The sequence below is a fragment of the Nannobrachium achirus genome (assembly GCF_963921795.1).
Source record: "Nannobrachium achirus genome assembly, chromosome: 12".
NCBI lineage: Eukaryota > Metazoa > Chordata > Actinopteri > Myctophiformes > Myctophidae > Nannobrachium > Nannobrachium achirus.
Window position 1 is genome coordinate 43,954,459 of NC_137832.1, and position 27,249 is coordinate 43,981,707.

At 41.8% G+C, this 27,249-nt stretch overlaps 2 protein-coding genes across 4 annotated transcripts in view; both read left to right on the forward strand.

Annotated features, from left to right (window-relative positions):
- The first annotated feature begins 1,057 nt into the window (after window positions 1-1,057).
- Window positions 1,058-13,611, forward strand: LOC308295209 (B-cell linker protein). The gene is made up of 19 exons (XM_080738210.1): window positions 1,058-1,189; window positions 3,390-3,415; window positions 3,679-3,713; window positions 3,895-3,932; window positions 4,030-4,123; window positions 4,224-4,309; window positions 4,421-4,478; window positions 4,707-4,829; window positions 5,578-5,606; window positions 5,688-5,721; window positions 5,912-5,990; window positions 6,400-6,430; window positions 7,391-7,418; window positions 7,512-7,626; window positions 8,263-8,297; window positions 10,978-11,021; window positions 11,228-11,296; window positions 12,165-12,323; window positions 12,648-13,611. Exons 1-19 carry the CDS (start codon window positions 1,181-1,183, stop codon window positions 12,762-12,764), a joined length of 1,209 nt encoding a protein of 402 aa, XP_080594336.1. The 5' UTR covers window positions 1,058-1,180; the 3' UTR covers window positions 12,765-13,611.
- A 2,310-nt stretch (window positions 13,612-15,921) lies between these two features.
- cltcl1 (clathrin, heavy chain-like 1) overlaps window positions 15,922-27,249 on the forward strand; it is a gene marked incomplete at its 3' end in the record, with an annotated part of 39,623 nt that continues 28,295 nt past the window's right edge. For all 3 annotated transcript variants that reach the window (XM_080737943.1, XM_080737944.1, XM_080737942.1), the window contains exons 1-2: window positions 15,922-16,026; window positions 23,828-24,035. In XM_080737943.1, coding sequence (XP_080594069.1) covers window positions 15,985-16,026; window positions 23,828-24,035 — 250 coding nt within the window. In that variant the 5' untranslated portion in view covers window positions 15,922-15,984. The remainder of the gene's footprint in view (window positions 16,027-23,827; window positions 24,036-27,249) is intronic.

The window sequence follows — 27,249 nt, forward strand, 5'->3', positions numbered from 1 at the left end:
CTGATTGAGAAAATGTGTGTTCATGTGTGTTCATTCTAGTGGATGGACACTTTTTTTCATTCAAACAGCTCTATCTCTGGAACCATTTGTCTGATTGACAAAATTCTTTTTGCCACTGAATCACAACAACTGTGTCTGTTTCTGTGGGGGAAAAAATTATGAAAAACCATCATTCTTTTTCATTGCATAGTAAAGAAAAACATACAAAATCGTGGCACAGCTACCTTGGAACCATTTTGGCATTTGGCACAGAATGAGACAGTGAATCTAAAGAACCATAATCAATTGAATGTGTCAGTGAGACTCTAAAAAGTAGCAATACAGTTTCAGTTTGAATTGTCCTTGAGAATTCATGCATTAATGTGGAAGGAAATGGGTTGTGCAGCACTGTACTACATTGACTTATGTGATTCCACTTTTTAGTCTCAGTTCACTTCAGTTCATTGGTGCTTTATTGGCTGGCATGGCTGCAGTGTACCATTGATTTTGCCAAAGCAAAATAAACTATATAAATATTATATTAGTTATAATAGGCCTATAGGCCACAAATAAGCTATAATAACAATAAAAAATGTTAGGTATATAGCCTACATGATTAAATAGCAAAGATACAAACTATAACATAAAATATGAGATTAAAAATAGACATCACAGAATTAAACTTCATATATGACATAACATTTTATATGATAATGAAAAGAAAATATCTCTTTGTCAACTCTGCAGGGATTGTGAATAGGCCTACATATATTTGTATAAGCACCTTTGAGTTTTATTTTCCTAAGGCTAATAAATCAATGTCTAGACTATAGTGTCTTCTTAATTGGTGCTTCGCTATTATAGGATCTGGTGTCACCTGAGTTCACATTTAATTTCTCTATTGGGTCAGCACTCAGCAGTGGCACTCAGCAGCCCCATTTGCAGAGAAAGGACGATGGAGAGGCTCGTAGCCCAATCGGGCAGTGGCACTAGTCCTGGCAGGCTAAACTGTACTGGGAAACTGGGCGAGCAGGTGAGGTTGTGACACAGGTATGCAAATCAAACGGAGACAGAAGAGAACTAATCTAACCTTCTGTCGTTCCAAGCGAGTCTCTGTATCTCTGTTGCGATCTAAAAGCAATTTGCATCAAAGCCCAGACGCAGATGTAGTTCCTCCATGACTTGAGACTCGACCTAAATCATGACAATGGTAATGTAGCCTACAATTTTATATGATTTTAATTCGATACCTGTTTTTCTTCTTTTTTATCGTTCCACAGTTTGAGAAGGAAGTGCGCAAGTGTGTTTCTGACCATGTAGAAACAGACCAGTTTAGACTGTGCTCTTCACGTGCATTATCTAGGCTACTGTAATCCGCAGCTTTTAAAATGGGATTAAAGTAAGAAAGAATAGAAAACAATCATAGTTTAGTCTTAATAATTATAATTTGTTTGCAATCTTTGCAGGCAGATCCATTGAGCTCTAACTCTCTGCATGGCCTTTTGGAGTCTGAAAACATTTGTCTGACTATACAGAAGATTAACGTCATAGAATACTAATTTACAGCACTGACTGTCAGTCTGGAGAAAAAAGAGAGAAAAAAAACATTTGTAGCCTTTATGAAATATACATCACACTAATAGGCTCCTTTTTTTGGAAAAGCTGTTTTGGTCAAAAGTTAGATATTGGCTTTAATTGGAGGTTATAAATAAAAAGAGTTACAGTTGATAGAATAATTAGCCTACTTGGGAATTCATGTAAACGTTTTGCAACACTTGTTTTGGCATGTAAATTGTCTATTTACTTATAGCTATTGTTGGAACATAAAATTATGTGTGTGTGTGTGTGTGTGTGTGTGTGTGTGTGTGTGTGTGTGTGTGTGTGTGTGTGTGTGTGTGTGTGTGTGTGTGTGTGTGTGTGTTTTGTTTGCCAATTTCAAGGATGTATTTTTGAGTATCAGTGTGAACTAAAAATAAATAAATAAAAATAGCCTATAGACATATACGTAGGTGCTGTAATGTAGGGAATTGTTTCCCTGTCTGGGTTTCATAACCTTTTTTTTTTTTTTTTAAACAATGTTGACTTTCACTTTTACTTATTATTTTGACTTCAATTATGTTACACCATTAATTCAACTCATATCACACAGCATTGCTTTCACTATTGTTTTCATATTTGTTTTAGACAGCTGACAAAATGTCAACATTGCAAGTAAATCATTTTCATTGTTTGACCCCCTCCCCCCTCCATCCCCCTGTCCAGGGACATCAACCGCACAACAACAAAATCACAAACACATAGAAAGAAGGGGAAAATATATAATAATACAGATACAGATACAAAACTCAAAAGGGCAAATACGTGTAATAATAATAATAATAGTAATACTATACTACTAGACTACCATCGGCCGGAAGAAAGTGCAAGACAAAGATTTTCTTTCTTTTTTAACCATTTCTCTAAATGCATGCATGTAATTATGTGTGAGGACTCAACTTTGCACAACTTCTGAATTCAACATTTGAATGATGGCAGCCTACTATGCTTGTTTGCATAAGATAATGTTCAGTATTGCACCCTTTTTTCCTTTCCCGCCTGGTGGCTTTCTGGACAAACAAAAAATATTAGAGGATAATGTATTATTATTGTTGTTCCTCAGACATTCAATATGTTTGGAATTGGATGGAGCTGTACATTATTTTTAACAATATAACAAACACCAAACAGGCTGTGCTTATGGGAGTACTGGACTACTATTACTTGACAAGGGCAAGAAACCTTTAGATCTGTTGTTTGAATCTCCCTCTCTCTCTCTCTCTCTCTCTCTCTCTCTCTCTCTCTCTCTCTCTCTCTCTCTCTCTCTCTCTCTCTCTCTCCTTCTACTAATTATTCCGTTTTTGGTAAATACTGTATGCTTGTGTGTATGCCAATGTACAGTATGCAGGATCCTCTCTTGAGCACCCCCTTCCCGTCTGTCCCTCTACATTACAATAATTTACATTGCCACTTCCTCTATGACCAGTGCTTGTGAGAATGGTGCCGACTCCACTTCCTGATTCCTCTTATCGTCGTCACTATGAAATAACAAACTACATACCCCTCCCCTAAGCCTTGGACTCATACTGTAGTGACACTCTTGTTTTCCACTATCTGACCTTCACCACAAAGCAGCCATTGACAGTAACAGGTCTGAGCCTGAGGCCAGGCTGACTACTGAAGATTAACTACATATAAATGCTCATTTACCACACTGATTGACAGTTTGGAAGAAAATGTAATCCTCTGTGTACATGTATGCTAATCTCTCTGTTTCTTCCATGTCTCCCCCCCCCCCCCCACCACCACCACCACCACCACCACTCTCTGTCTCTGTCTGAATGGTCATTTGATTTAATGTTTCTCTGTTTCAGAACTTCTTTGGGAAACTGAAGAATCTGTAAGTACAGGTTTTGAAATGGGACATATAATGGGGCTTGGGAAACAGTGTTCTATAGGCAGTGTTCTTATTTGGCTGAGAGTGGAAAAGATGGGAGTGTAGCAGCATGGTGCCAGCCTGTTTTAAACTGAGCTGGTGCCAGTCCCGCATGGAACAACAAAAGAGGTGTACCATATGGTATACTGTTGTAGTAGTCAACATAACATAAAACAGTGCTGTTATGTATTATATGTATTATGTATCTTGTATCCCCCTACTCTCAGACACAGTGGGCCCCCAGCTCCACCCAAACGGATAGGTGAGATTCAATTGGCAGTTCACTTCAAAGGAATAAATAAAAGTATGGTCTTGTTTGTATTTTTTTGTGTTGAATTTTTATGCTTCTCTCTCTCTCTCTCTCTCTCTCTCTCTCTCTTTCTCTCTCTTTCTCTCTCTCTCTCTCTCTCTCTCTCTCTCTCTCCTCTGTATGATTATTGCAGATAACAATGCTGGGTACGGTTGGCCAGAGGATGAATTTGTAAGCAGCTTCTACATCTTTGCTGAAATTTTGCTCTGTTTTATCGCAGAACAACCCGTCATTGAAAATTACTGTATTTGGTATGTTCTTACGGCAGGATGAGGAATATGGTGGGGATACATATGAAGCACCTCCGTGTGAGCCTGATGTAAAGATGCCGTCTAGACAAGTGGAAGAGAATGTTTATTTGGGTAACAGCACTGCAGCAAGTCATTCATTATTTTATATCCAAGTTTTAAGTTAAGTGTTTATGAACACCAAGGAGTTAATTGGTGACAATTGGCTATGCAGAGAGGACATCCAATCCTGCCCCTCCCCAGAGGCAAGCTGCCCCTCCCCCGAGACCAGCCAAGGTGACACCGATGGGGAAAGTCTCGGTAAATAACTCACTGCGGTCTTAACTTTTTAGTCAATGTCATCTCACAGTTTCTATTGGTTCAATGATTCACCAACATTTTAGATGAAATGACCATGTTCCTCTCACATAGAAACAGCCATCACAACATGATTCTGAAGAATTCTATATTGATCCCAGCTTCAAGAAACGTGAGTTTGTGATTGTACTAAATAGTTATTCTTTTGTGTTGTGTATGAAAACACACATTTTCCAAAACAAATCTATTTCTATCCCATTTTATCCATTGGTGTTTCTAGAACATCTTCGTGACTTTGTACGTCAACATCTATGTGTGCATTGTGCAGCCCAGCTTTTATGAACTTGACGCTTCCCTTCTTTCAACCCCTACCGCTTCATCCACTCCTCTTCCCTCACAGCCCCTGAGGTAGACAGGAAAGAGAAACCAGGGAAGAAAGGCCCCAGGAGGATGGCTCCTCCTGTCCGTTCCCCCACAGCCATACCTTCTCCGTCCCCTGCTGCTGCCCCCCAGGCTGAGGAAGGTACTCGCCACCATGTTATCCTACACATAATTCACTTATGCCAGGGATGGGCAACTTTGATGATGGTGAGGGCCACTATATTTCCACCTTCACTCCAGATGGCCACATAGCATATTGCTACGTCCTACTTTCTAGTCATTCTAGTATCTCATACAAAAGAAGCAAAAATAGCAGATCTACAAGCTCAAAACGCATCGCGCTACGATGCGTTTTGAGCTTGTAGATCGGCAATTTTTGCTTCTTTTGAATTGGAATCCTGAATTATTTTTTGTTATTTTTGAATTGGAATCCTGAAATGTAACATTTTGATTTAATTTCAAACGCATTTATATACCCATGTTAACTTTATGAACCTAAATACAAATAAATTGGACAAAAAATACATTTTAATACTACTATACTAGTCATTAAGCTACTAATATAGACTCACGGAATTAAAGCAGGTCATGTTTGGAATTGTAACAGCTGAAATCAATAATATATCAGTATTCCAGTATCAACCTGCGGGCCGCATTAAGTGAAGGTGGGGGCCGCATGTGGCCCCCGGGCCGCCAGTTGCCCATGTATGACTTATGCTATAAATGCACTGCTTATTTGCACTGTGACTGGGAACACAAACCTACCATGACCAACAGTTTAACAGCAATGATCAAGCACAACATTTTTTACTCACTGATTTAATTACACCACCACTAGGGGACAGTATAACCCAATGATAGCTATGGCTAAAATGTGTCTCTCCTTTTAGATGTATATTTGGATCCAAATGAGGGAGAGGTGAGCATTAGTGACATTTAATAACTTAGTTATGTGCCATAACTTTATCTGGAGATATTAATGATGTTATTTTTGCTTCAGGAAGAAAATGATGACCTGTATCTAGAGCCAGCTGGTAGGAATCCACCATCCCCCTTGTTTCAACTCTTTGTGGGAGCATTTATCACTAGTGCACTCATGTGAAAACATCAACCGACAGCTGCATTTATATCTATATATTACTGCAAATGTGTGCATGAAACGTTTTCCCATGAGATGAAGATTTAAGCACTGGCCATGATGAATTCCTTTATTTCACCCTTTAGCTTGCCCTCCTGTCATGCGTGGGCCAATGAGGATGCCTTTTCCTTCCAAGACAGTGTCTGTCCCGTCCCTCATACCCTTGTAAGTACAGTAGTCCAATACTGTACACCTCAATGAATAAATTATACAAATTATAATGGTCTCTTATTACCTTTGGTTAGAGAATGAAGAAAGTTAAAGGACACTTTTTCTTTTTTTTACAACAAGGCTTCATATTTTAGATTAGAGAAAAGAAAAGATGAGTGTTAAAATGTTTTCATTTACTTCTTTCTATCGTTTTCGTGATTTTAATGATTTTGATTTGCATGAATGCCTCCAGGTTGGGGGCATAGAAAGCAGTAAATGAAAACACTCATCTTTTCTTTTCTCTATTTACAATCTAAAATATGAACCCTTTAAGTCTCAACATAAATGCAAACATGCACATGAGCACATAAGTCATTATAACGACATGCTATAAAGAATGACCTCCTCTCTTCTCTGTCTGCAGGATGAAGCCTCCTGTTCCCAGGGCTAAATCTGTGAGTGTCTTCACTCACACTGCATCTCACCCCCTTAACCACTGCATCAATCCATCTTATCCGCGACCGCAGTTTTCCCGGTGAACCTGAGCGCACCGGTGGGGGCGTGGGAGTGTGGGGAATTCTAGAACACAGTAACACACCACTGACTATACACACCATATTGCCGATGGAGAAGTTAGCATTATGTATTGAGAGGCACTCTTGCCGATTTCGTAAGAGACTCGTCGCCAATTGCAAGATATTTAAAAGTTATTCGGGGCCATGATGATAACCCCTTCTTCCCACTAGACTAATAAGGATTTATATTGTCTGTGTTATTGTTTACAACCACAATTATTCACGTGTGGCAAGATCGCGGTTCCACTAGTTTTACTAGTAGGCTAGTGTAGAAGCCTTTTCAGAAGTTAATTTAATGTTTTCCATTTAATGATTTCCTTTATCCTCATCTAATCTTGCGCTAATGCACGCACTTGTTTTTGCCAGGTTTTAAGGCCTAGTAGGCTTTTCAGAAGTTAATTTAATGTTTTCCATTTAATGATTTCCTTTATCGTCATCTTGCGCTTCTGCACACAACTGTTTTCGCCAGGTTTTAAGGTCTTGTTTTAGTTGTTTCTCATAAGCTCGCGACCCTCCTTGCCCATCAGCCCCCACCGTTGCGCTCAGGTTCACTGGGAAAACTGCGGTCGCGTGCATCGCATCTTATCCTCATTTAAAGGGACCCATAACATGATTTGGCTTGAATTGGTTTCAGGAGCTTTCATTAGACTGGTGAATATAGTATTTTCCTGAGAAACTGGTTTATTTCACTGGTGTGATGCCACACCTGCTATAATATACGCCTGCATCATGTCAGATCTACAAGATCACAACATGAATGTGTGCTATTTCTGGAGCGAGAGACTGGCGCTCAACTAAGACATTATTACGCTATTGATTTTCGAATGTTTTCTCCCACAGAGTTCTTCCTTCAATGAGGTAAAAACCGGTAAGAACATCTTGTTTGTGCATAGAAAATAACCTAAAACATTTCACAACTCATGATGATGATGATGATGATGAATGTCTTCTGTTACACCAGTTCCTCCTCTAGATGTGAGACGCTCAACATTTCCTACCTTTCCTTCGAAACTCCCTCCGCCAACCCCTAGTGCTAAACCCCCTATTCCATCCAGCCTGAAGGAAGCCAAGCCCAGGTACTGTAAGAGAGAGATTGTAGTCAAGCACAGTAGCACACACTTAGTTAAGCCCCTTTTCCACTGACATGGCCCAACACCACACCACTCCACACCGCCCACTTGTGCCAGGTTTTCCACTACAAGGACCTGGGTAGAGTGGTGTGAAAGTGGTACTAAATGTTGTACTTAAAAGTATCCAATTCAGAGTAGGTCTGAGCTAGGCCAAACAGGGGCAATAAACACTTCATAATGACTGATAACTCACTGACTTTTCATTTAGACCAACAGGATATTGTTGTAATACATGAGAATAGATTCAATTGTGTGTGTTATAACCACTGTTATAATCTATTATAGTGTATCATAATTATCATAGTAATATATGAATACTTGTTAGTGTATTATAATTAGGATAGTTGTAATACAAATCTATATTGTATTATAATCACAGTTAAAAGGGTCAATTTGTTTCTTACCGATAGGGGTACTTTTGTGTAATGGAAAATGTAGATATTTGTATGTGGTGTGGTGTGATGCGGTGTAGTGTTGTGTAGTGTGGTGCTAAAGCTGCAGTGGAACTGGAGGAAATAACGCAGAGATCTACGTTAAGTGTCACTGTCACAGTGTAAATCAGTATCTAATACTTTGTTTCAGCCCACCACCCCCTCCAATAGAGGCTAAGCCAGCAGGTAAGCACATAAAGGATGTACAGTTTGATAGATTATGCACATAAGTTTTATTTTTGTTATCAATTGTTTTTATTCTTTATATCACAAAAACAATACCATTATGCCAGCCGGCGTAATTGAATACTTAGTACCCCAATGGAAACAAGACCACAATGACTTTTTTCGTGTAATCCTTTTAGACTAGACCTTGTGTTTTGACAGTAATCGTGCTGTTTTACATTTCTGTCTAATAATATTCATTCATTCATTCATTCATTCATTCAAGCATAACATAGTATACATTGATTGATTGAATACTTTATTAGTCAGAAATGTAAACAGCTAGAAACATGCAACGTGAAAACAAATCTAAACAAAAACATGATACATACAAACAACACAATACACATTACGCAAAAAGGTTGAGGACGTTTTGGCATTTCGTTGGAACTATTTGTGTGTGGACTTCTCAATTTTATACACAGAAAACCCTTCGGTGAAGAGAGTAAAGATTAAAGATTAAAGTAAAGATTGCTTTTAAGTTAGGGATTTAGACACCTTTAAGGCCTTTGGCAGGGTGTTCCACATTTTAGTGGCATAGCAGGAGAACGAGAACCTTTTTTTGAGCCAAATCTGTGTTGGACGTGATATGTGGAGCTGCCTCTAGAGTTATAAATGTGAAGATCCTTGATGCTGCATGTGGTGCTGCATCATGTGGTGGTGCTGGTGGTAAAATGATTAGAGCAGTATAATACTGCAAATTGGCAACACATTACAATATACATGATAAACATATGTGCAGTACATTATCTGTAATGTCATCAGAATTGTTATGGCCTGATGATAAACTGTTACTCAGCCTTTATTGTTGATGGTGGAACACAACACACACACACACACACACACACACACACACACACACACACACACACCTACACACACACACACACACACACACACACACACACACACACACACACACACACACACACACACACACACACACAAAACAAACACACACACACACACACACACACACACACACACACACACACACACACACACACACACACACACACACACAGTCAGTGGTGCAATGGTGATTCAATGTTTGGGGGAGTCGCGAACGTCGCTCAACACACAGTGATGTCATTACGTGCGCATCCCGCATCAAAAACTCATTCAAGTCACCCAGGGACTCATTCATGTCATGGTCCTGGGGTCCCGGGGATGCGCCTCCATTGGAGTCCATGTTAAAATAATTTACAGGACCCTGGAATTGACGACAAGTGCGATAGATGCGCCTTATCACCGGCAACTCACACTCATATGTTCTGGTCCTGTCCCAGATTGGTACACTTTTGGACTGAAATCTTTGAAGTGCTATCTGAGGTATTCTCGGTTCATTTGGAGCCCTCTCCCCATATTGCCATTTTTGGAGTACCGACAGATTTTCAAATCTTGACCACAAAGAAATTGAACATATTGGCATTTGCCACCTTAATAGCAAGACGTAGAATACTGCTGGGGTGGAAATCACCAACCCCCCCCTCAGTCACTATGTGGCTCAAAGATATGATGAGTTTCCTAAAATTGGAAAAAATCAAATTTTCACTCAGAGGCTCAGTTGAGAAATTTTTCTCTTATTGGCAACCGTTTATTAACTATTTCGAGAACTTGGAGGCACTCCCAGCAGATCAGCCTATGCCATAGAAATGCTCATTGGTCTGTTCAGTATATGTTTGGTCAAATATAAGGAGTATACATTGTGTAAGGACAGGAGCTGTAAATGGTCCGCCAATGCAGTACCTGTCTAAAAACTTGATGAGGCTATGTGTGTATCGAATAGTTCAACCCACTGACAACTTTACTGTGAATGTATGTTTTTTTTTTTTTTTGCATCTTTTTTTTTCTTTTTTTCTATTCACCTTAAATGTTCTGTGGACTGATAGGACAAAGACGACAATGGGGGGAGGGATGGGTTGGGGAGAAAAAAGAAATGTCTTGATTACACTGTAATGATGTAAATCCGTTGTTTACTTGACGTTGACATGAATAAAGATATTCTTTAAAAAAAAAAATTTTTTACAGGGTCGCGGTAAAAGAAAAACATTTTAAAATTCCACAGACACCACCATTGTTCATGGGTGAAAGCATCCTACTTTACCCTACGTTAACACAAATAAAATCCACATCGAAAGTCTTAAACAGGCGATAGAAACGTCAATGTTTTGATTCCACCGGCGTCCGACGCCATTTTGCGCGCCCGAATTCATTAGGGGCACATGTTTTAGTAGTTTTAGTAGTTCTAAGTTCAAACATTAGCCAAATTGTAAAATAAATATAAGAAATAGGCAAACATTTTGAAAATAGCCGATCTACAAGCTCACAGCGCTCGAAAACATTGTATTGAGGACTCATAAAACTTTTCTGGGACCCATTTGAATGACCACCTGTGGGTCCCGGGACCCATTACATTGAAAACCTAGTAACATCACTGATACAGGTCTATTTATATGGATATAGGCTTGTTTCTTTGTTAGAAACAGTTGGCGAGGTGTGAACTTGGGGGGGGGGGGTTCGAGACAGCATCTCAGAAAAGATATGGGTCGTCGGGGGTGCGCAACCCAAGACTACGGCAACACTGCACACAGTTCTGATGTGTACTCACACAAATGTCTTTTTTTCTCTACCTTTCAAGTTTCACCTACTGGTATGAAAGCTACAAAACAGTCAGGAAAAGAGGTATGTTTTTTGAGCATTCCATGTTCCATCAGTTTTAGCACTGGTATTGTGTGTTATACCTGATTTGTACTTGGTTGTGCACTGTGTGCACCGAAAATAGCAGATCTACAAGTTCACAAGTGACACGTTATGAGCTTGTGGATCTGCTATTTTTGGTGTGTGACTCTGGTGGTGCACAACTAAGTCCTTTATGATTTACTGCACAGGACAGAGAGTGGTTTGCCCGAGACTGTGACAGGAAGACAGCGGAGGACCTCTTACTTAGAGTCAATAAGGTACAGCACACAGCATTATGTCATTATATGAGGGATTCTCTGCCCCTTTGTCCTCACTTACAGAGAGGCCCTGTCTCATTTCACGCTAAAGCGAACAACTAATGGTGTGAGAGTAATGTCAGTCACAATTAGCTTTTATTTCCTACCAAGGAATACACAGTGGGCTATAGCAAGGCTGCTTTGCATTGAAGGTTAGTATTTACTGTATGTTTGTGCGCACGTACAGTATATGTGAACGTGCGAGCGTGTGTTTTTGTGTGTGCGCGCGCGTGTGTGGGGTGTGTACACGTGTGTGTGTGGGGTGTGTGCACTCGCGTGAGTGGGGTGTGAGCACGTGCCTATGTGTATGTGTGTGTGGGGTGTGTGCACACGTGCCTGTGTGTGTGCCTGTGTGTGTGTGTGTGTGTGTGTGTGTGTGTGTGTGTGTGTGTGTGTGTGTGTGTGTGTGTGTGTGTGTGTGTGTGTGTGTGTGGCTGGCCTAAGGATCTACAAAGTAGCTGACACGTAGACACATACTCAAACCCTCTGAGTCATCTCAAACCCAGGCTGAGTCAGAGGCCCTCTGGCTTCTGAAGATACTGATACTTCAATACTGTGTAGACGATAGACCCTATATTACATACAGTACTGTACATAATCTTCTCTTTACACACTATCATCTGTTCAGTCACTTTTTCTGTCTTCCCTATGTTCCCTCCCTTTCATCCATCCTTCTTTGTGCATGTTCCTCCTTTCTTTGTCACCCTCTGACAATTTTTACTCGGAATCTCGATTTTCTCACAGGATCAATAAAGGTCTGTCTGTCTGTCTGTAAGAGCAAAATGGATGTCGTGTGATTGTGGTCAATGATATGCTCTCCTTTCTGTAGGATGGAGCCTTCCTTATAAGGCACAGCTCAGCCCAGAATGCCAGGCAGCCGTATACCCTGGCTGTACTCTACAGACAGAAGGTCTATAACATCCCCATACGCTTCCTGGTGGAGACGCAAGGCTACGCCCTCGGGAAGGAGGGCAAGAAAAATGAAGAGGTAAGGATGAAGGCAGGATTCACTGGGTTGCGAGTGTAAATGTAACCACCTTTGTCTTTCGCTTCTGTACGCTGTGAGCAAGATACCAGATGTAGTGATTCCATTCGCTTTCATAGTGAAAGCACACTTTTGGTACATATAATCCGGTTAACTGCTTGGGAATCGAACATGGGACACGCCTTAACCACTTGGAGAAGCATTCATGGAACAAATGTACATCTCAGTAAGCAATCATACATGTATAGTAATCCCAGACTAAACAGCCATGGCCTTTTCTCTTTCTTTTCTCTGTCTCCGTGTGTCTCTGTCTCTTCCCTCTCTCAGATCTTCAGCAGTCTCCACGAGATCATCTCTCACCACAACAGTAACCAGCTGCTCCTGATCGACAGCAAGAGTCAAGCCAAGTACACTACGTACCTCACCCATCCCGCACGACCATAAGCATTTAAACCCTCTATACAGTGCTTCATTGACTGGGGTCCCCCAGTAGTCTATACTTGATCCCCCATGTTTGCCAATTTTCGTCAAATGTTCGCTTATAATGACATGCCCATATTCGGGAGAATCGGGACTCTGGGGTTCATGTGGTTAGAACTACACTACCCACAACATCTCTCTCACACAAATCAGCTGATGCAGCATACATAACCTCCAATGAGTTTAATCAACGTTTTCAGCATGTAAGAACAATTTACTTACTTACCAAAGCGTTGATCAAAGTTCCTTCTGTCATTAAAAATGCAAAGTCTTCATTTTGCTACTTGATTTTTTACTTTTTACTCTTTCATAGTAACAGTTAATACCAGGAAATGTAAAATTATAACACCTCCATTAAGAAAAGGTGTGCAGGTATCCTTGTAGCTCAGTCAGTAGAGCACTCACCTTTGGACCACAAGGTTCTGAATTTGATTCCGGGTACCACCAGTAGCTCGGCTTGGGCAACTAAGTCGTGTGGTAAGTACTGGGAGCTGATGGTAGGTGTGTTGTGCTCCATCTCAACAAACCCCAGGGATATAGACTATATACTGCATTGAAAAGGGGATAGACATTGTCGTTCTCAGGTGATACCGACAATAAGCCACTCTGACCTACCTACTCTTACTTAAAAGAAATGTCAAATGGTAGGCCTACCTTTGCAATGAATGGTTTGTCAAAGTTTAGTTCTGCATAGTCCCTAAAGTGCCAATCAATATGTACTGTAGGCTTATCATTGATAACAAGCCAGCTTTATTATTGACTAATCACATGATTCCTCCTAAATTATGTACAGCTGGCTACTTACGTTTTTGCCTGAACTGCTTGATTTTTGATTGTGTGTATTGAACTATGAAGAAAAACAAAAACAAAACATTTGTATCTATCAATAAATGTTATAGGAGTCATATGAATGTGTTTATTATTGCTGCTCTCCATTTGGCGGTCTAGTAGTGGCATGAGCTGAACCCCCCCGCTCAAGTACATAGCAAAATCCTGAGCATTAACCACTTAAACCCACTAGTCTTGACCTGAGGGTAATTTTCTACACTTTTACAGTTAAATTAACACTCAGGCTTTTGCAGTGCTGGGTAAGACTGATAGTTTCATAGGCAAACAGAGGCTTTGTGGTTAAACTCAGACCAAGGGCTGCCAGTGGCTGTTGACCATTGGTTGCAGTGGTGGAACTGTGGCCTGGATAATGTCATCGACTCCAAAAGGAGTCTATGGGGTTTAGAGAGTTAGTTTATAGGAGTGAGTACGAAGTGAATGGTATTGCGTAATACAGCCCCGTGGGGTAAACTCACTACTAGTGCCTAATTTATTATCTGGTTTTATGCAACACCATTGTAGGATGAAGTATAAATCAGGCTACTCTTATAAAATATCTGTTGTCAAATCAGCACTTGAGGGCGGTTTTCAAGTGGGCTCAGTCTGTGGTGAGCGGAGGGTTTGCAGTTTGAAGCCAGCTAAGCACAGGAGCTGAATTTAAATTGTTTCCCAGTGTCAAGTGTCCAGTGACCATTGGTTGTACTAGCTTGCCCTCAGGATGAACCGCTTCCCAGTGTCAAACCCACAATTCTTTGGCCTGCCAACTAGGGCTGAAACTATAGATTATTCTATCAATTACTTTTTTCATTTCTTTTTTGATTAAAAATTTAGAATAATCTAATTATGATCATAGTTTTAAATAATTGATTGAATCGATTTGTTTTATTAACTGCACCCTTACTTTCTGACAACAAAATAAATGTGATCATATAGCTACTTGAAGGATTCAACCTTGACATGCCTGTCTTGTGCTTTTTGTGTATTTGCCAACATTTTAACCAGACAAAACCATCTCTAGACTCCAACCAGATCCAATCCAATACTTTATAGGTTACAACCTTTTATATTTGACAATGATTATTTAATTCAATGTAATACCTTGCATTTGTTACTCATCCATTAAATCAATATTACATTTGTATTGTCTTACTTCCAAACTGATTCATCTAGTGATTTTTCACATCACCATTTGTTACTGGAAGAAACTATATGTAAAGTATATTGAGAACGCCAGATCTATTGCTGATATGTTGGTTCTTTCAACATCCTGAGCAAAATTTAGAATTTCAGTTACTTCTCTTAATACTGCTTATGTTATGTCTTCAGTTTATATTACAGATAGCCTCCCACACACCCTCAGAGGAGCAACATTTTTACATTTTATCTATTTACTATAAAGACATTGAATCATATATGAAACTAGCCTTCATTTGGCTGGAGGCCACTAGAACTGCCTGGGGTCGGGGTACCCACACACCCCACTTTTAAAAACCTTGTTTGGTTCTACCTCAATTATTATTATTTGTAATAGGTTCACTGTCTGCATTCTATAAGTTGGCTGATGGAATAAGGTCTTGGTGGTGGTGATGATGATGATGACGATGATGAGATGGGGAGGCAGGCTTCACTACACTAGACCAAACAAGGTGGGAGAGCTTTTAGTTTAGAAGCCCTTTAATTCTAACTCTCTGTCATCATCAACATCACTGGTTAAAATCACAACCTTGCAACATACTTTTGAGGGGGTGTGTTCTTCCCGCACTTGATTTTAGCAGAGATGGTAAAAAGGTGGGGCGCTCGTGTCACGAGCCCCGAGTTCGAAGTTGGTGAAAAGGGAAGGGGGGGAGAGAAGGAGAGAAGAGGAGAAGGGGCTGCGGCGGAGGGCTACAAAGAGGACGTGTGTGTGTTTTTCCGCCACTGCATTGGTGTTTCTGAGGGAACTGTGTACGCACGCTGCTTGGCAATCCAACCATGTTTTAACTCGCTGACGCTGTCAATCCTGAAAGGCTCCGTGGGAGTTCTGACGAAACGTCTCTTTCGTATCGGGCTGTCTGAATAGTAAACTGAAGTGGACTAGTTTCCTTAGCGGATGATGCGCTGCTGAGCTTTTTGCTTGAGGATTGTTGTAGGGGGGCTAGTAGTGAATGTATGGGAGCAGTCAGTGGAGTGGATTCGTGTGATATCAACGCTAGCCACACAAGACCCAGTTCCTATACTACTGTCCGTCTTATTTGTACTTTTTGAGGGCATTTAGGGCACACACGCACAGTAAAAGACCACATCAATCCCCCCCTCGTGTCCCCCTTCCCCTTTCCTTTTCCTTGCGGATTCTTGCGGACAGAGAAAAGCTTCAAGAATGGCTCAGATACTGCCGATACGATTTCAGGAACATCTGCAGGTAAGGAGCCCACCCACCCACCTCCCCCCAAAAAACGCCTAAAATTCATGAAAGATGACTTCTGTTTTTGCAGAGCTCCTCCTCGTAGGTTCACAAACACAACGGCACATGTCGCATTTAAATGGGATCTGGGAATAGGGCTGCAGGGTGGTGCTCGATATAGCTACAGGCCTGCTTTTCTCCTGGCTGTCGGGCAGATGATGACTTGTAGAAATTGAACAGGCAGCACAGGTCTAATGCGGACCCTCTCTCGATACGCCGCAAAACAACACTTGTGTCGCTGTCATTTCCAATCAGGCACTGTCTATGTCTGCATGCGCCCAGTCAAACTGCAGTGTTTTGACAGTTTGGTAGGCAGACAAGTGAGCTCAGCTGTTGTAACTGAAACCTGGATGACACTTGTTATGTAGCCGTGTAGCTGCCATATTACTGTCATATTTATCCCGCAGCAGCAACATAATCGCTATTGTAACGTTTAACAATATTGTTGTGTAATCTGCCTCTTGCATCATACTGGGGGGGCCCGTGCCATATCCCATGTTTTAGTTCTCTGTCTGCCAGCAAGGCATTTCTTGGATGTTGCAAGCATGTGAGGAGAGTGTCACACAGTGAGAATGGCAGAGATAGAGAGAATCCCCCGCATCAACATGTTAACGACAGACTAGTAAATGGCCTTGAGCCAGTCTCTGATTGTGTTGTTGTGACACACACACACACACACACACACACACACACACACACACACACACACACACACACACACACACACACACACACACACACACACACACACACACACACACACAGACAGTGTGTAGGCTATGTATTGTGTAGGCTTCAGAAAAGTGTCAACACCGACAGTATGGCTGTGGCGAAATGTCCATAGTTGTCCCCTTTGCTACACTTTGGAGATCAGTGGACATTGTTAATGATCGTTTCCCTATAGCTGCCCCATGGGCTGGTGTCTTGCAGCTGAAGAAAAACTTTGTGACGCGTTTTGCACCCCCTCCTCATCTGTAGCCCGTTGTTATGGTAACACCAGGCAGTCAAATGGCCTTTCACAAGAAAGAGCAGTGAGCCCCCACCCCCCTCTCTGCTCCCTTCCTCTGGCCAAGTAGCCCTATTCCTACTCTCCCTCAGCCAAAGATCCTCTATGCACTAAAATCGGTGCCAGCCTTGAGTCTACTCAAGCTACACAAGGCCCATCTCTTTCTGACAGCAGTCAGTGGATCCCCAATTTACCTGATTGGGGGGCAGTGGGATGATCTGGGATCCCTCTCAATTTCCAGTCTGTTAGGTCCCCGATCATAATAAAATACCCCAAACTCTACATTCATTTAAGAAACAAATTTGGATAATGAAAAGCAAGAGTTCTTCTTATTCCAGTGCAACCGTGAAATCCCGGCTCTGCCCCAGTCATATCCCCCCATGAATCTAGGTAACTCCAGCAGAGTGAAAAATGCTTGGAATTTGCAAACCTAGGACTTTGGGCCTCAAGTTGTTTAGCTTTTTCCCCCTGTCCTGGCATTTACAGCTCTCCCCTACAGTTTGGGCTGGAGATCAGCACCGTTAGAAAGTGGGACTGGTAGTACAGCATCGGGTCAAGGTTTTTGGTAGCATGTGGACAGTGTGGTAGACTATTCCTGAAACAATATAACTATGTGTGCGGTGAAGAAGAGACACCTTTTTAACAAAGTGCAAGTGTCCCAAGTCCTGAAATATTCCATTCAAGAGCAACTAAAAGCTCTATGGCAGTGTGTAATGTGGACATGTTAGATGATCTATGGATCTCAGGGCTATTGTTTCACTTGTGGGAGAAGCAATGCCAGTCATTTTCTCACTCTGCATCAGTAGCTAAGCATAGCCCGTCTACACGACCCTGTCATTAACTTTAAGCTGTGTGTGAAGTTACTCTCTCCACTGTTATTCTTTTTTTTTTTTTTTTTGCGCTTATTTTTACTAGTCTGATTTATGATCTCTGGTCTGGAACTGTGTGAGAGCATGACAAAGTGTGTAATTAATTGACTAGATGGATTAGTGCTGCTCTAGTATGTATGCCCTACTTACTTCTACTTGGATGTGTGGGCCAGGATGTAATGTAGCCTCATACTGTGGGGGCAGGGGTGTCGCACCAAATTCTGGGCCCTGGGTGCTTTGACTATTGAAAAATAGCAGATATACGAGCTTTTCTTTTTAGATATAAGATATACAGCCGATTGCCGTGCTGCGAGCTTGTAGATATACTATTTTTGAAAAATCTTGAAAATGTGTGCAGTCTATAAATGTTTCAAATCCTTCTAAGGTTTTTTGAAAAACCTATGTTTCTATGTCAGTGGTGCTCAAACCTTTTCATGTGAAGGACCCCCAAAAGTATTAAAATAATTAAGGCCCCTCCACCTTGGGCCCTCCTAGTAACTCAGTCCCACTTTCCCCCCCCCCCTTGTGACGCTCCTGTGTGGGGGGCTTCTCTGAAATAAGTTTTGACGAGAGTACAGGGATAATGTGGCTTTGCTGGTTGCACTTTTTAAGTAAAACAATCCACTTGCTGACATCGTCCTGTCAGCCAATTTTGTATGATTTTCTGCTACACGGCAGTTGCTGATGGGTATATGCTCACTCTGTCAATGGGCTGGTGCCGTCGGGTCTGACAGGCACATGTAATAAGGCCAATGATGTACTGTAAGCAGGCCCATTTAAAGCCCAGCAAATCACATCAGGACAGGAAGCCGGAAGTAGAAGTGATTTCATCATTTTCGGTCCCACAGAACCCAGCTGTGACCGTCACAGCTCCGCTAACGACCCAAGATGATCATCTGCGGTCAGTCATGTAGACCGTAACATCAATCAGAGTGAGAGGGTGACATGGGTCTGTGTGCACTGCATTTTCAAAATGCTACACGCTACACACCGTAAATGGGCCCATAATGGTTATTTCTTTACATTCTCAGAGTTGATTAATACTGTACACACACACACACACACACACACACACACACACACACACACACACACACACACACACACACACACACAATGCTACTCTTGTTTAAAGCTACATTTGGATGATTTGGCTTTAACAGTTTCGCTGTTAATGGATCTATTTATAATACCTCTTATACATGCTATATCAAACATATAATTTTCCAAATGTCTGTCTGTCTGAGTGTCTGTCTGTCTGTCACAGCGTTTCTCCTCAGTGGCTGGAGCAATTGATCTGAAATCTAGAGATGGACCGATTGCAAAATTCTTGGCCGATACCGATCCTCCGGTTTTATGAAGGTCTGACCTGCCAAAACCGATTTTTCCGATACCGATTTCTTTAGCTAAGAACTAGAAAATAGGGTTGCTCAAACACCCTTTTTTCAGGCCAAGTAGGCCTACAAGACATACTTCAATTTGAGTACCAATAAGCTAGAAGAACACTAATGCCAAATCAATCACAATAGTACAATATCCAAAAACACAGACAATATCCAGTCTAATATGACCGTCTGTTTTTTTTTTCTCCTTCTTTTTGGAGACGACATTGACACAGGATTATGGAATATATCCTTACATTAATCAGTAATCAGCACCATCTGTATTCTGTAGGCTGCCACTAAGTAGACTGGCTGCTACTTACTAATGTTTACTTTAGTCACAGGACCAGAGCATCATGCTGTGCAGTGCCATAGACACAATTGGCATAAAACCGGTTTTATGTCAGTGACCTGCCGATCACCGATTCGGCCGGTTTGATATAATACCTGCCGATTTTTGATATTGGCCGATACCGATGTCCATCCCTACTGAAATCACATCACCATTAGCATATGAACACACCTGACATAACTGTGAAGCCCGTTTGTCACTTTCACAAATCGTATGCTGTATATTAGCATTTTTATGGTGTATCTACTATCTATTCTGCATCTAGCATGAGGCTTATCTATTCTGCATCTAGCATGAGGCAACATGTTTGTGTGTGTGCGCGAGCAGGCGGTGGGGTGGGGGTGTCTGGCCCTGTTACAGATGTTGTCCAAAAATCATGCAGATCGGTACACAGTATCTCTGTAGCCATTAAACGAAACAGGTATTTCTTACATTGATGCTCCTACATATTATCATGCAAGCGCCAGTTAAAGTTACTTTCCATCCCTCATACTGTGTGCACAGTGCACCCCATAACCCACACACTGCACATCATTTCAGAGCTCATATCTTTGAACGGGTAAGGGCTAGTCTATCTAATTTATATCTCTATATTTGTGTGTGTGTGTGTGTGTGTGTGTGTGTGTGTGTGTGTGTGTTCTTCTCATTTTCAGCATCATGGAATGTGTGAAGTTGTAACATCACCAATGGTTCCATTTGCTGCATTCCTCAGTCTTTAATTGTGTTTGTGTAACCCACATGATCTCCTTAGGGACCCAAACCCATTCTGTGCTGTAAAACACTACAGCTTGTCGAGAGAGTGTTTTTTACTGGTGATTCAGTCAGAGTGTATGAAAGGGTGCGCTCGTTTTATTGTCCACGACATTGCAAGCGGCGCGAAGGCCAGCGGACCTTGGTCCTGCTCTTCGCCCCCGAGCGCCGCAGGCGCGAGTGGCCGCGAAGAGCGGGCCAGGGCCGCGCGGCCGGCGGAGCGCCGCGCGAGTTACGAAGCCGTGGTGAATGCAATCGTTATATTTATGCCCAGGCCGTAAGGCCTGGGCAAGCCCACGATAAACGCCCGCGCAGTCCGGTGCGCATTTCCGAACGCACCCTTTCCCCACACTCGGACTGAAACACCAGTAAAAAACACCATCCCACAGCTTGTCAGTGCCACTGCAAATATAGTTAATCATCTGCAAATGTGTCCACCCAGTCCATTCCATTGCAAGAAAACTCCATGTTGTTGGGTAATATTAGTTATTGTATGTTCCGTTGCCATTTTCACTAATATTAGTTCAACCAGTTGACAAGCTCTAGACAAGGGTAGTTAAGCAATATACCGGTAATATAGAGACTGTGTGTGTGTAGATGAATTATTTGAGTATGTAATAGTGTATGATAGCTGGAGACACAAGGTTGTGGTTAAAGAGCGATCTAGTCTGGAATGTTCTATTAAGAAGAGGGGAGGGGGGGTCTTCCGGTGAGTCAGCCGTCCCACCCCAACCCGTACATTATTACTCAAGGCCTATGTTACTGTTCCTTGGAAGCATAACTGACATAGCTTCCTCCAGCTCTCTTCCTTCCTTTTTTATACAGGTACACAGCCAAATCCTTAGTGTTAATTCTAAACATATATATATGTATATACCACGCTTTCCCTGTGCCATCCATAATTCCATATATATTCCTCATCTTTTCCTCCTGTCTCTTCTTCAAGATAAGTTTGGTTTTGGCAGCTGGAGGAAAGGCAGCAGCGTATGGCCTCCCTGCAGGTCCTCCCCGTGCCCCTCTGTTAAACCCTGCTCCCATACTTCCCCATTCCTCTGCACAGTCTTCACAGAGAGAAGTGAAACACCCTCTCCTAGCAAATGCGGGTGGAACGTCATGACATGGACGTGATTCATTATGAACGCTCCACTGTCTACGCCACAACTATTCCAAAAAGCACTGCGAAAATCTCCAGTGTTAATTTAAGTTCTTGGGGTGTATAAATGGATCCAAATTGGGCCCATTTTACCATGGGATTATCACTGTAACGCGCTGTCTGCCCTTTATAAACCTTGTAGTCTTTTTTATTTCTTTTGCAGTGGACATGATTTAAAGGGTTCTCTTGGACCGTAGGCTAGCATGCGCATAGTGCTGTCCTTGTGATTTGGCGAAAGGATTCCTTTCCCCTTGCCTCAGACTGAATAATAGCGTCTGCTATTCCCAGTTTGATCATCAGAGTAAGATCTTGTTTGATCGGCACTCCCTGGTTCACAATCAAGGTTGATTTATGTGCTGGCAACAATTTCTATGTCCCGAAGCGCGTTCATCAAAGTAAAGCTCATGAGGTTTTGCAGTAAGTCCACCTGACATGAAGAATGCCATCCTGGGCAAGCCCTCGATGCTGCATCAAACAGGTCTCAGGGCAACCCCTCATTAGCAAAGTAAACATTTTGAATATGTAATGGATTAGTTGACAGTGACTTCACCAATGGTCTAGATGCTAATTCATGCTCGGCTAGGGCAGATCCCCTCTCTGGGGATTCACTATTTCACTTTTGTGCTCTCTCACCCTTATTTATGCTAGATGAAGTTAAACTCTCTCCCACTAGCAGTTGGTTGTTTACATAGCAAATGATAAGTGAAGTAACAGTCTACTTCAATTCAAGCCTAAGCAATCACAGGGTTTGTTGAATTAGGGTAATGCTATAATCGGGCAATTAGCCGTATTGAATTATCAGAATTGTGATGGTCATTATTGTATCCCCAGGAGGGGGGGGGGGGGGGGGATAATAATCTGTATTATTGGTTGAGTTAATATTTTGATTTCTGCTGTGTGTCTGGTTTCCCGCTATGCCGCCAAACATCCCTGTTTGAAAAAAAAAAAGCCATGAGAACATCCCCAGGAAAACTGGAACAGAACGTCTGCACTTTTAATAGAAACACTTGTTTTTTGTGGGCCACCTACTGCTCCCTGCTTCGAGGCAAATGTCAACTAGTGCCATGCCATGTTTATTTGACTGTTGAATTTCTCTTTCTCGCCAGGGAGGAATGACTCTTTCCGATGTCTGAAATTGGCTTCACTTGAATACATCTTTTATTTTTGCTCAACATGGTGCCAGCTGCAGGCCCTGTAGTTGGGTGGTATTCTGCTTCCTCCCATTCCTGATGACTTGATATATGAACGCTGTCTGAACTCATGTTTTTTATGATATGTTGGGACCAATGATGATAAATGATGACGTGACATTACAGTAATAATGGTGATCGTCTTTATGTTGCCTGTTATTGGGATTTCGGATATCGGACACAACGTCACCGATCCAAGTCACAGATAAAAAATAATAATAAAAAAAGTCTCTGGCTTATAAATATGCAATATAATCACGCAATTGTAAACCCATAACCAAACGTTTTAGCATATACTTATTAAATAAACGATATCCCACAATCTTATCCAGCAAACCTTTTTCGTCGCTCCTCCACTCTTAACCCGCCATTTAACAATACCTTTGTACTCTCCCCTGCCCCTGTCTCCATAGACTTCCATGTAATTCATAGTGCACGGATCATGCACACCCATGCCTAGATAATGCACCACGTGTGTCCACATTGCTCACAGCTTTCAAACAAAAAAATCCGAATGGAAATCCGTTCAGGCATTCATGAGATAGCAGCCATTATGTTTTCCTAAAATGTAAACAAAGATGGCTGCCATGTTTGAAAGATGGGGTTGCTATGGGGGCTAAACATGCAATTTCGCGATTGCTATCATGCCTACTAAATTTTTTGGGGTCAAAACATTTTTTTGAAAATTTTATTTTTTTATTTTTATTTTTTTCTCTCGGGATTATCGGGCCTGGCGGGGAAAGACATTGAAATAATCTCGGGACTATCGGGCCTGGCATGCAATGAGTTAAGATGAGACATGAGACACGTGTTGCCATTGCATTTTGCACTCAGTTGCACTGACTGCACTCTGTTATTTGAACCGAAGCCTATCCTACAATTAATAAATGGCTTTAATTGAAAGGTGATGCATTTCTTTAATACTTACTATGTAGCCTACTGTTTCGGGTATCGGTAAAGTATCAGGAAATAACCGAATGTGTATATATCGGATCTGATCGAAATTGAAAAAACCTGTATCGGCGCATCCCTAGTCATTTTGGCCTCTTCCTTGCAGTTGCAGAACCTGGGAGTGAACCCGGCCAACATCGGGTTCAGCTACCTTACCATGGAGTCAGACAAGTTCATCTGCATCAGGGAGAAGGTGGGCGATCAGAACCAGGTGGTGATTGTGGACATGTCGGACCCCACCAACCCCATCAGGAGACCCATCTCGGCAGACAGCGCCATCATGAACCCTGCCAGCAAAGTCATCGCCCTTAAAGGTAACGTAAGGCAGGGGTTCTCAACCTTTTCAGGCCGCGACCCCCAAAATGTTCATATTTTAACTGGGGACCCCTCACCCTGAGGAGCACTAAGAAAGAGTTGAGGCATTACATTTGTATCACACGGTTCTATTGTGAAAATAGCAGAGTTGCGAGGCGTTGTTGTGAGCATGTAGATCGTCTATTTTCACAATTTCTGCTTCTAATATTTGACAATTTGGCCAATGTTTAATTTATAAATAAACCCTCTATACACTTAAACTTTATGTTGGTTTGCTTACTGTTGAGTGAGAAAACAATGTTGCACATTAAGTGAATCATCTGGGGACCCCCCCCCCCCCCCCCACACACACACAAATAATTTGGGGACCCCCCTGGGGGTCCCGACCCACAGGTTGAGAACCATTGGCGTAAGGGGCCATGGTTGTGACCATGGTTCGAGCATGGACAATGCTCGGACATTAGATGACAAATACTTAGTTTTGTAGCAGGTGAGAATTTTGATGTAAGTTTCATGGGAAGTGCATGGGATTCACGCTTGATTGTTTTCTTGTTCCTGGTTTCAGCTTTGTTTCGTCCATCTAGTGTTCATGTGGCATCGCCACCGTTGTGCGATAATGACGATGACTAATGCTCTTTCCTCAATGCTATAAATATATGGAGACTGGAGTGCACTCAATTCCATTGCCTGTATGTATTAAATTGGTTGTGTAAATTGATTTCCTGACACCGAATCCAGCTCTTGGATCACAAATACAAGCGCAGCCAGATCAGAATGATTTAGCTATAATGCAGTCTCCAAAGTCTTTAGTCTTTTCCGTCTCTCGTGCAGTCTCTCATAGGCTTGAGACAAATGTACATACTGAGGCCAATTTATGATCTATCAACGAAAATAACAGATTTTCACCTGAAACCTTTATTTTCATTAACCACACCATACTAGGTCCCCTCCTGTTTTTGCTCTACTAAACATCTTGGCCTAAAATAGACGATCTGCACGCTCACAATGTGTTGTGATAAGTTGTGAGCTTGTAGATCTGCTATTTTCACTATTTTCGCCCCCAGAATAGGCTCTGTGCATGACTGTAGTTCCCTTTTCCTGAAGGTAGCATACTCGTTTATTTATTTAAAAAATATATTTTCTTTTCTTGACTAAATGACTTTTTTGTGTAATGCATTGAGAATGTAATGGTCTCTCTTTGTAAGACTAGCTGCTGTTCAGGAAATGTTTGGGTCGGTTGAAACACATAAGGTGTTGTGTGTTTCCGGTTCAAATCTGCTGCTGGGCCAATCAAATGACGCTATGAGAAACTGACCCAGAACAGGAAACGGAAATGCCACCTTCCCAGAAAGGGAACTACAGTCATGCACAGAGCCGATAGGGATGCTGCTGGGGATCAAGTGGTTAACTATTCTTTAAACTTTATTATTTTACCGTCTCTTGCTTCTTTTTACTCTTTCTCTCTCCCCCGTCTATGTCTCTCTTTCTTTGGCTCACTCTTTCTTCCTCCTGAGGATAAAATGTCCTTGTTCCCTGGGCTCTCACTCTTCGGTTCCCTTCTGGCCCACTCCTTCTCTCTCTTTCTCTGATTGACACTTTGCTTTCTCTCCCTTGCTCTCTGTCCCCTTTCTCAGATGGTGAGTTCCTTTCTGTCTGTCTGTCTGTCTGTCTGTCTGTCTGTCTGTCTGTCTGTCTGTCTGTCTGTCTGTCTGTCTGTCTGTCTGTCTGTCTACTACCTGTCACTGGCAGTCTTGTTTCGGTCATGAATCATGATACAGCAGTAGCCATGTCTCTCTCATAAAAGACTCCCCTCATAATCCCCTCATGTATTCTTTATTGTTGTTATTTTTTATTTTCACCCCCTTTTTCAACCTAGAGCAACCCCTTGTCTATGTTGACCTCGTACTGGTTGGTCCAAGGGAGGTTGTAGGCCAAGGCCAGCACGTGTCTCCAATACACGTGATGCCTGACACCTGACAGTAAGGAGATTCACCGGGAGGATGTCATGTGATTTACAATATTATCGCAATAATCAAAATCCCTTGTCCTGGGGTGGAACCTTTTCCCAAAAAATAGCAGATCTACAAGCTTACAACGGCACGCGACACGTTGTGAGCTTGTAGATCGGCTATTTTTTGACATTTGATAGATAGTGAAAAGAAGACTGTATCAAGTACGTATATTACCATTACGTATATTACCATTAAGTACCTTTTACCAATTATAGAGGGTTTAAGTGGTACTGGATATGCAGCTCGGCAAATAAAAGGTGAATTGATCATGTTGATGAAGTGCATGATGGAGGACGATATCACGATAAATAAAATCTCTACGATAACGATTATCGTGAGTGCTTTTTATCACGGTAAACGATAATATCGCTTATCGTCCCATCCCTAAGAGATATGGCTACTCCTCCCAGTTCAGCTCCTCACTGAACAGGCACCCTGACCAACCTACAGGAGGCACTGTAGTGCAGCGACAGATCGCCCTCCCCACTCGGCTTCCCACCAAGTTTTGACGAGTTTTGATGTTTTTTTTTTGTTGTTGTTGTTGTTCTTAAATCAAAACTTCTCCACGACAGAAACACGCCTGCTTTAAGTGATCACCCCCTCCTCCATGCACACTCCAAACCCTGGCACAAACACTTTTATGAGAACAATACATGTGTTAGCATGACCTGTTGTATGCTGGTTGAATGTATGTGCGGTATGCTTCATCAGATATCAGATAAGAGTGGGTGAGGGGGACTGTTGTTGTCTATGTCGGTACTTGCACGCGTGTGTGAGCGTGTGCCAGTCAGCCATATCCATGTCCAGATCTGTTCCTTGCAGGGTATGACGAATGCCATACTGTACAATACATGCATCATTATGTGTGCTGATGGCAGTCTGCAAAAGCAACTCCACCATTAAGCTGTTTATTAGTTCAGTTAGTTTCCTTAGTGGTCATACTTGGGTTTATTAAAACAGCCCACACAGCCTAGTCTCTCAAGACAGATTCGTGGCTCCTGCAATTTCCAGATGTCTGTAATTCATACCCGTCTGTAATTCAGAAACTCTGAAAATGAGTAGTAAATACTCCTACTGGAAAACAAATTAGTTGAAATATAGCTAGCTAGCTAGCTGATGAGTAGAAATGAATAAATACATAATACATTTACATATTGCATATACAGAGTGTATATATCTATATCTATATATCTATATATAT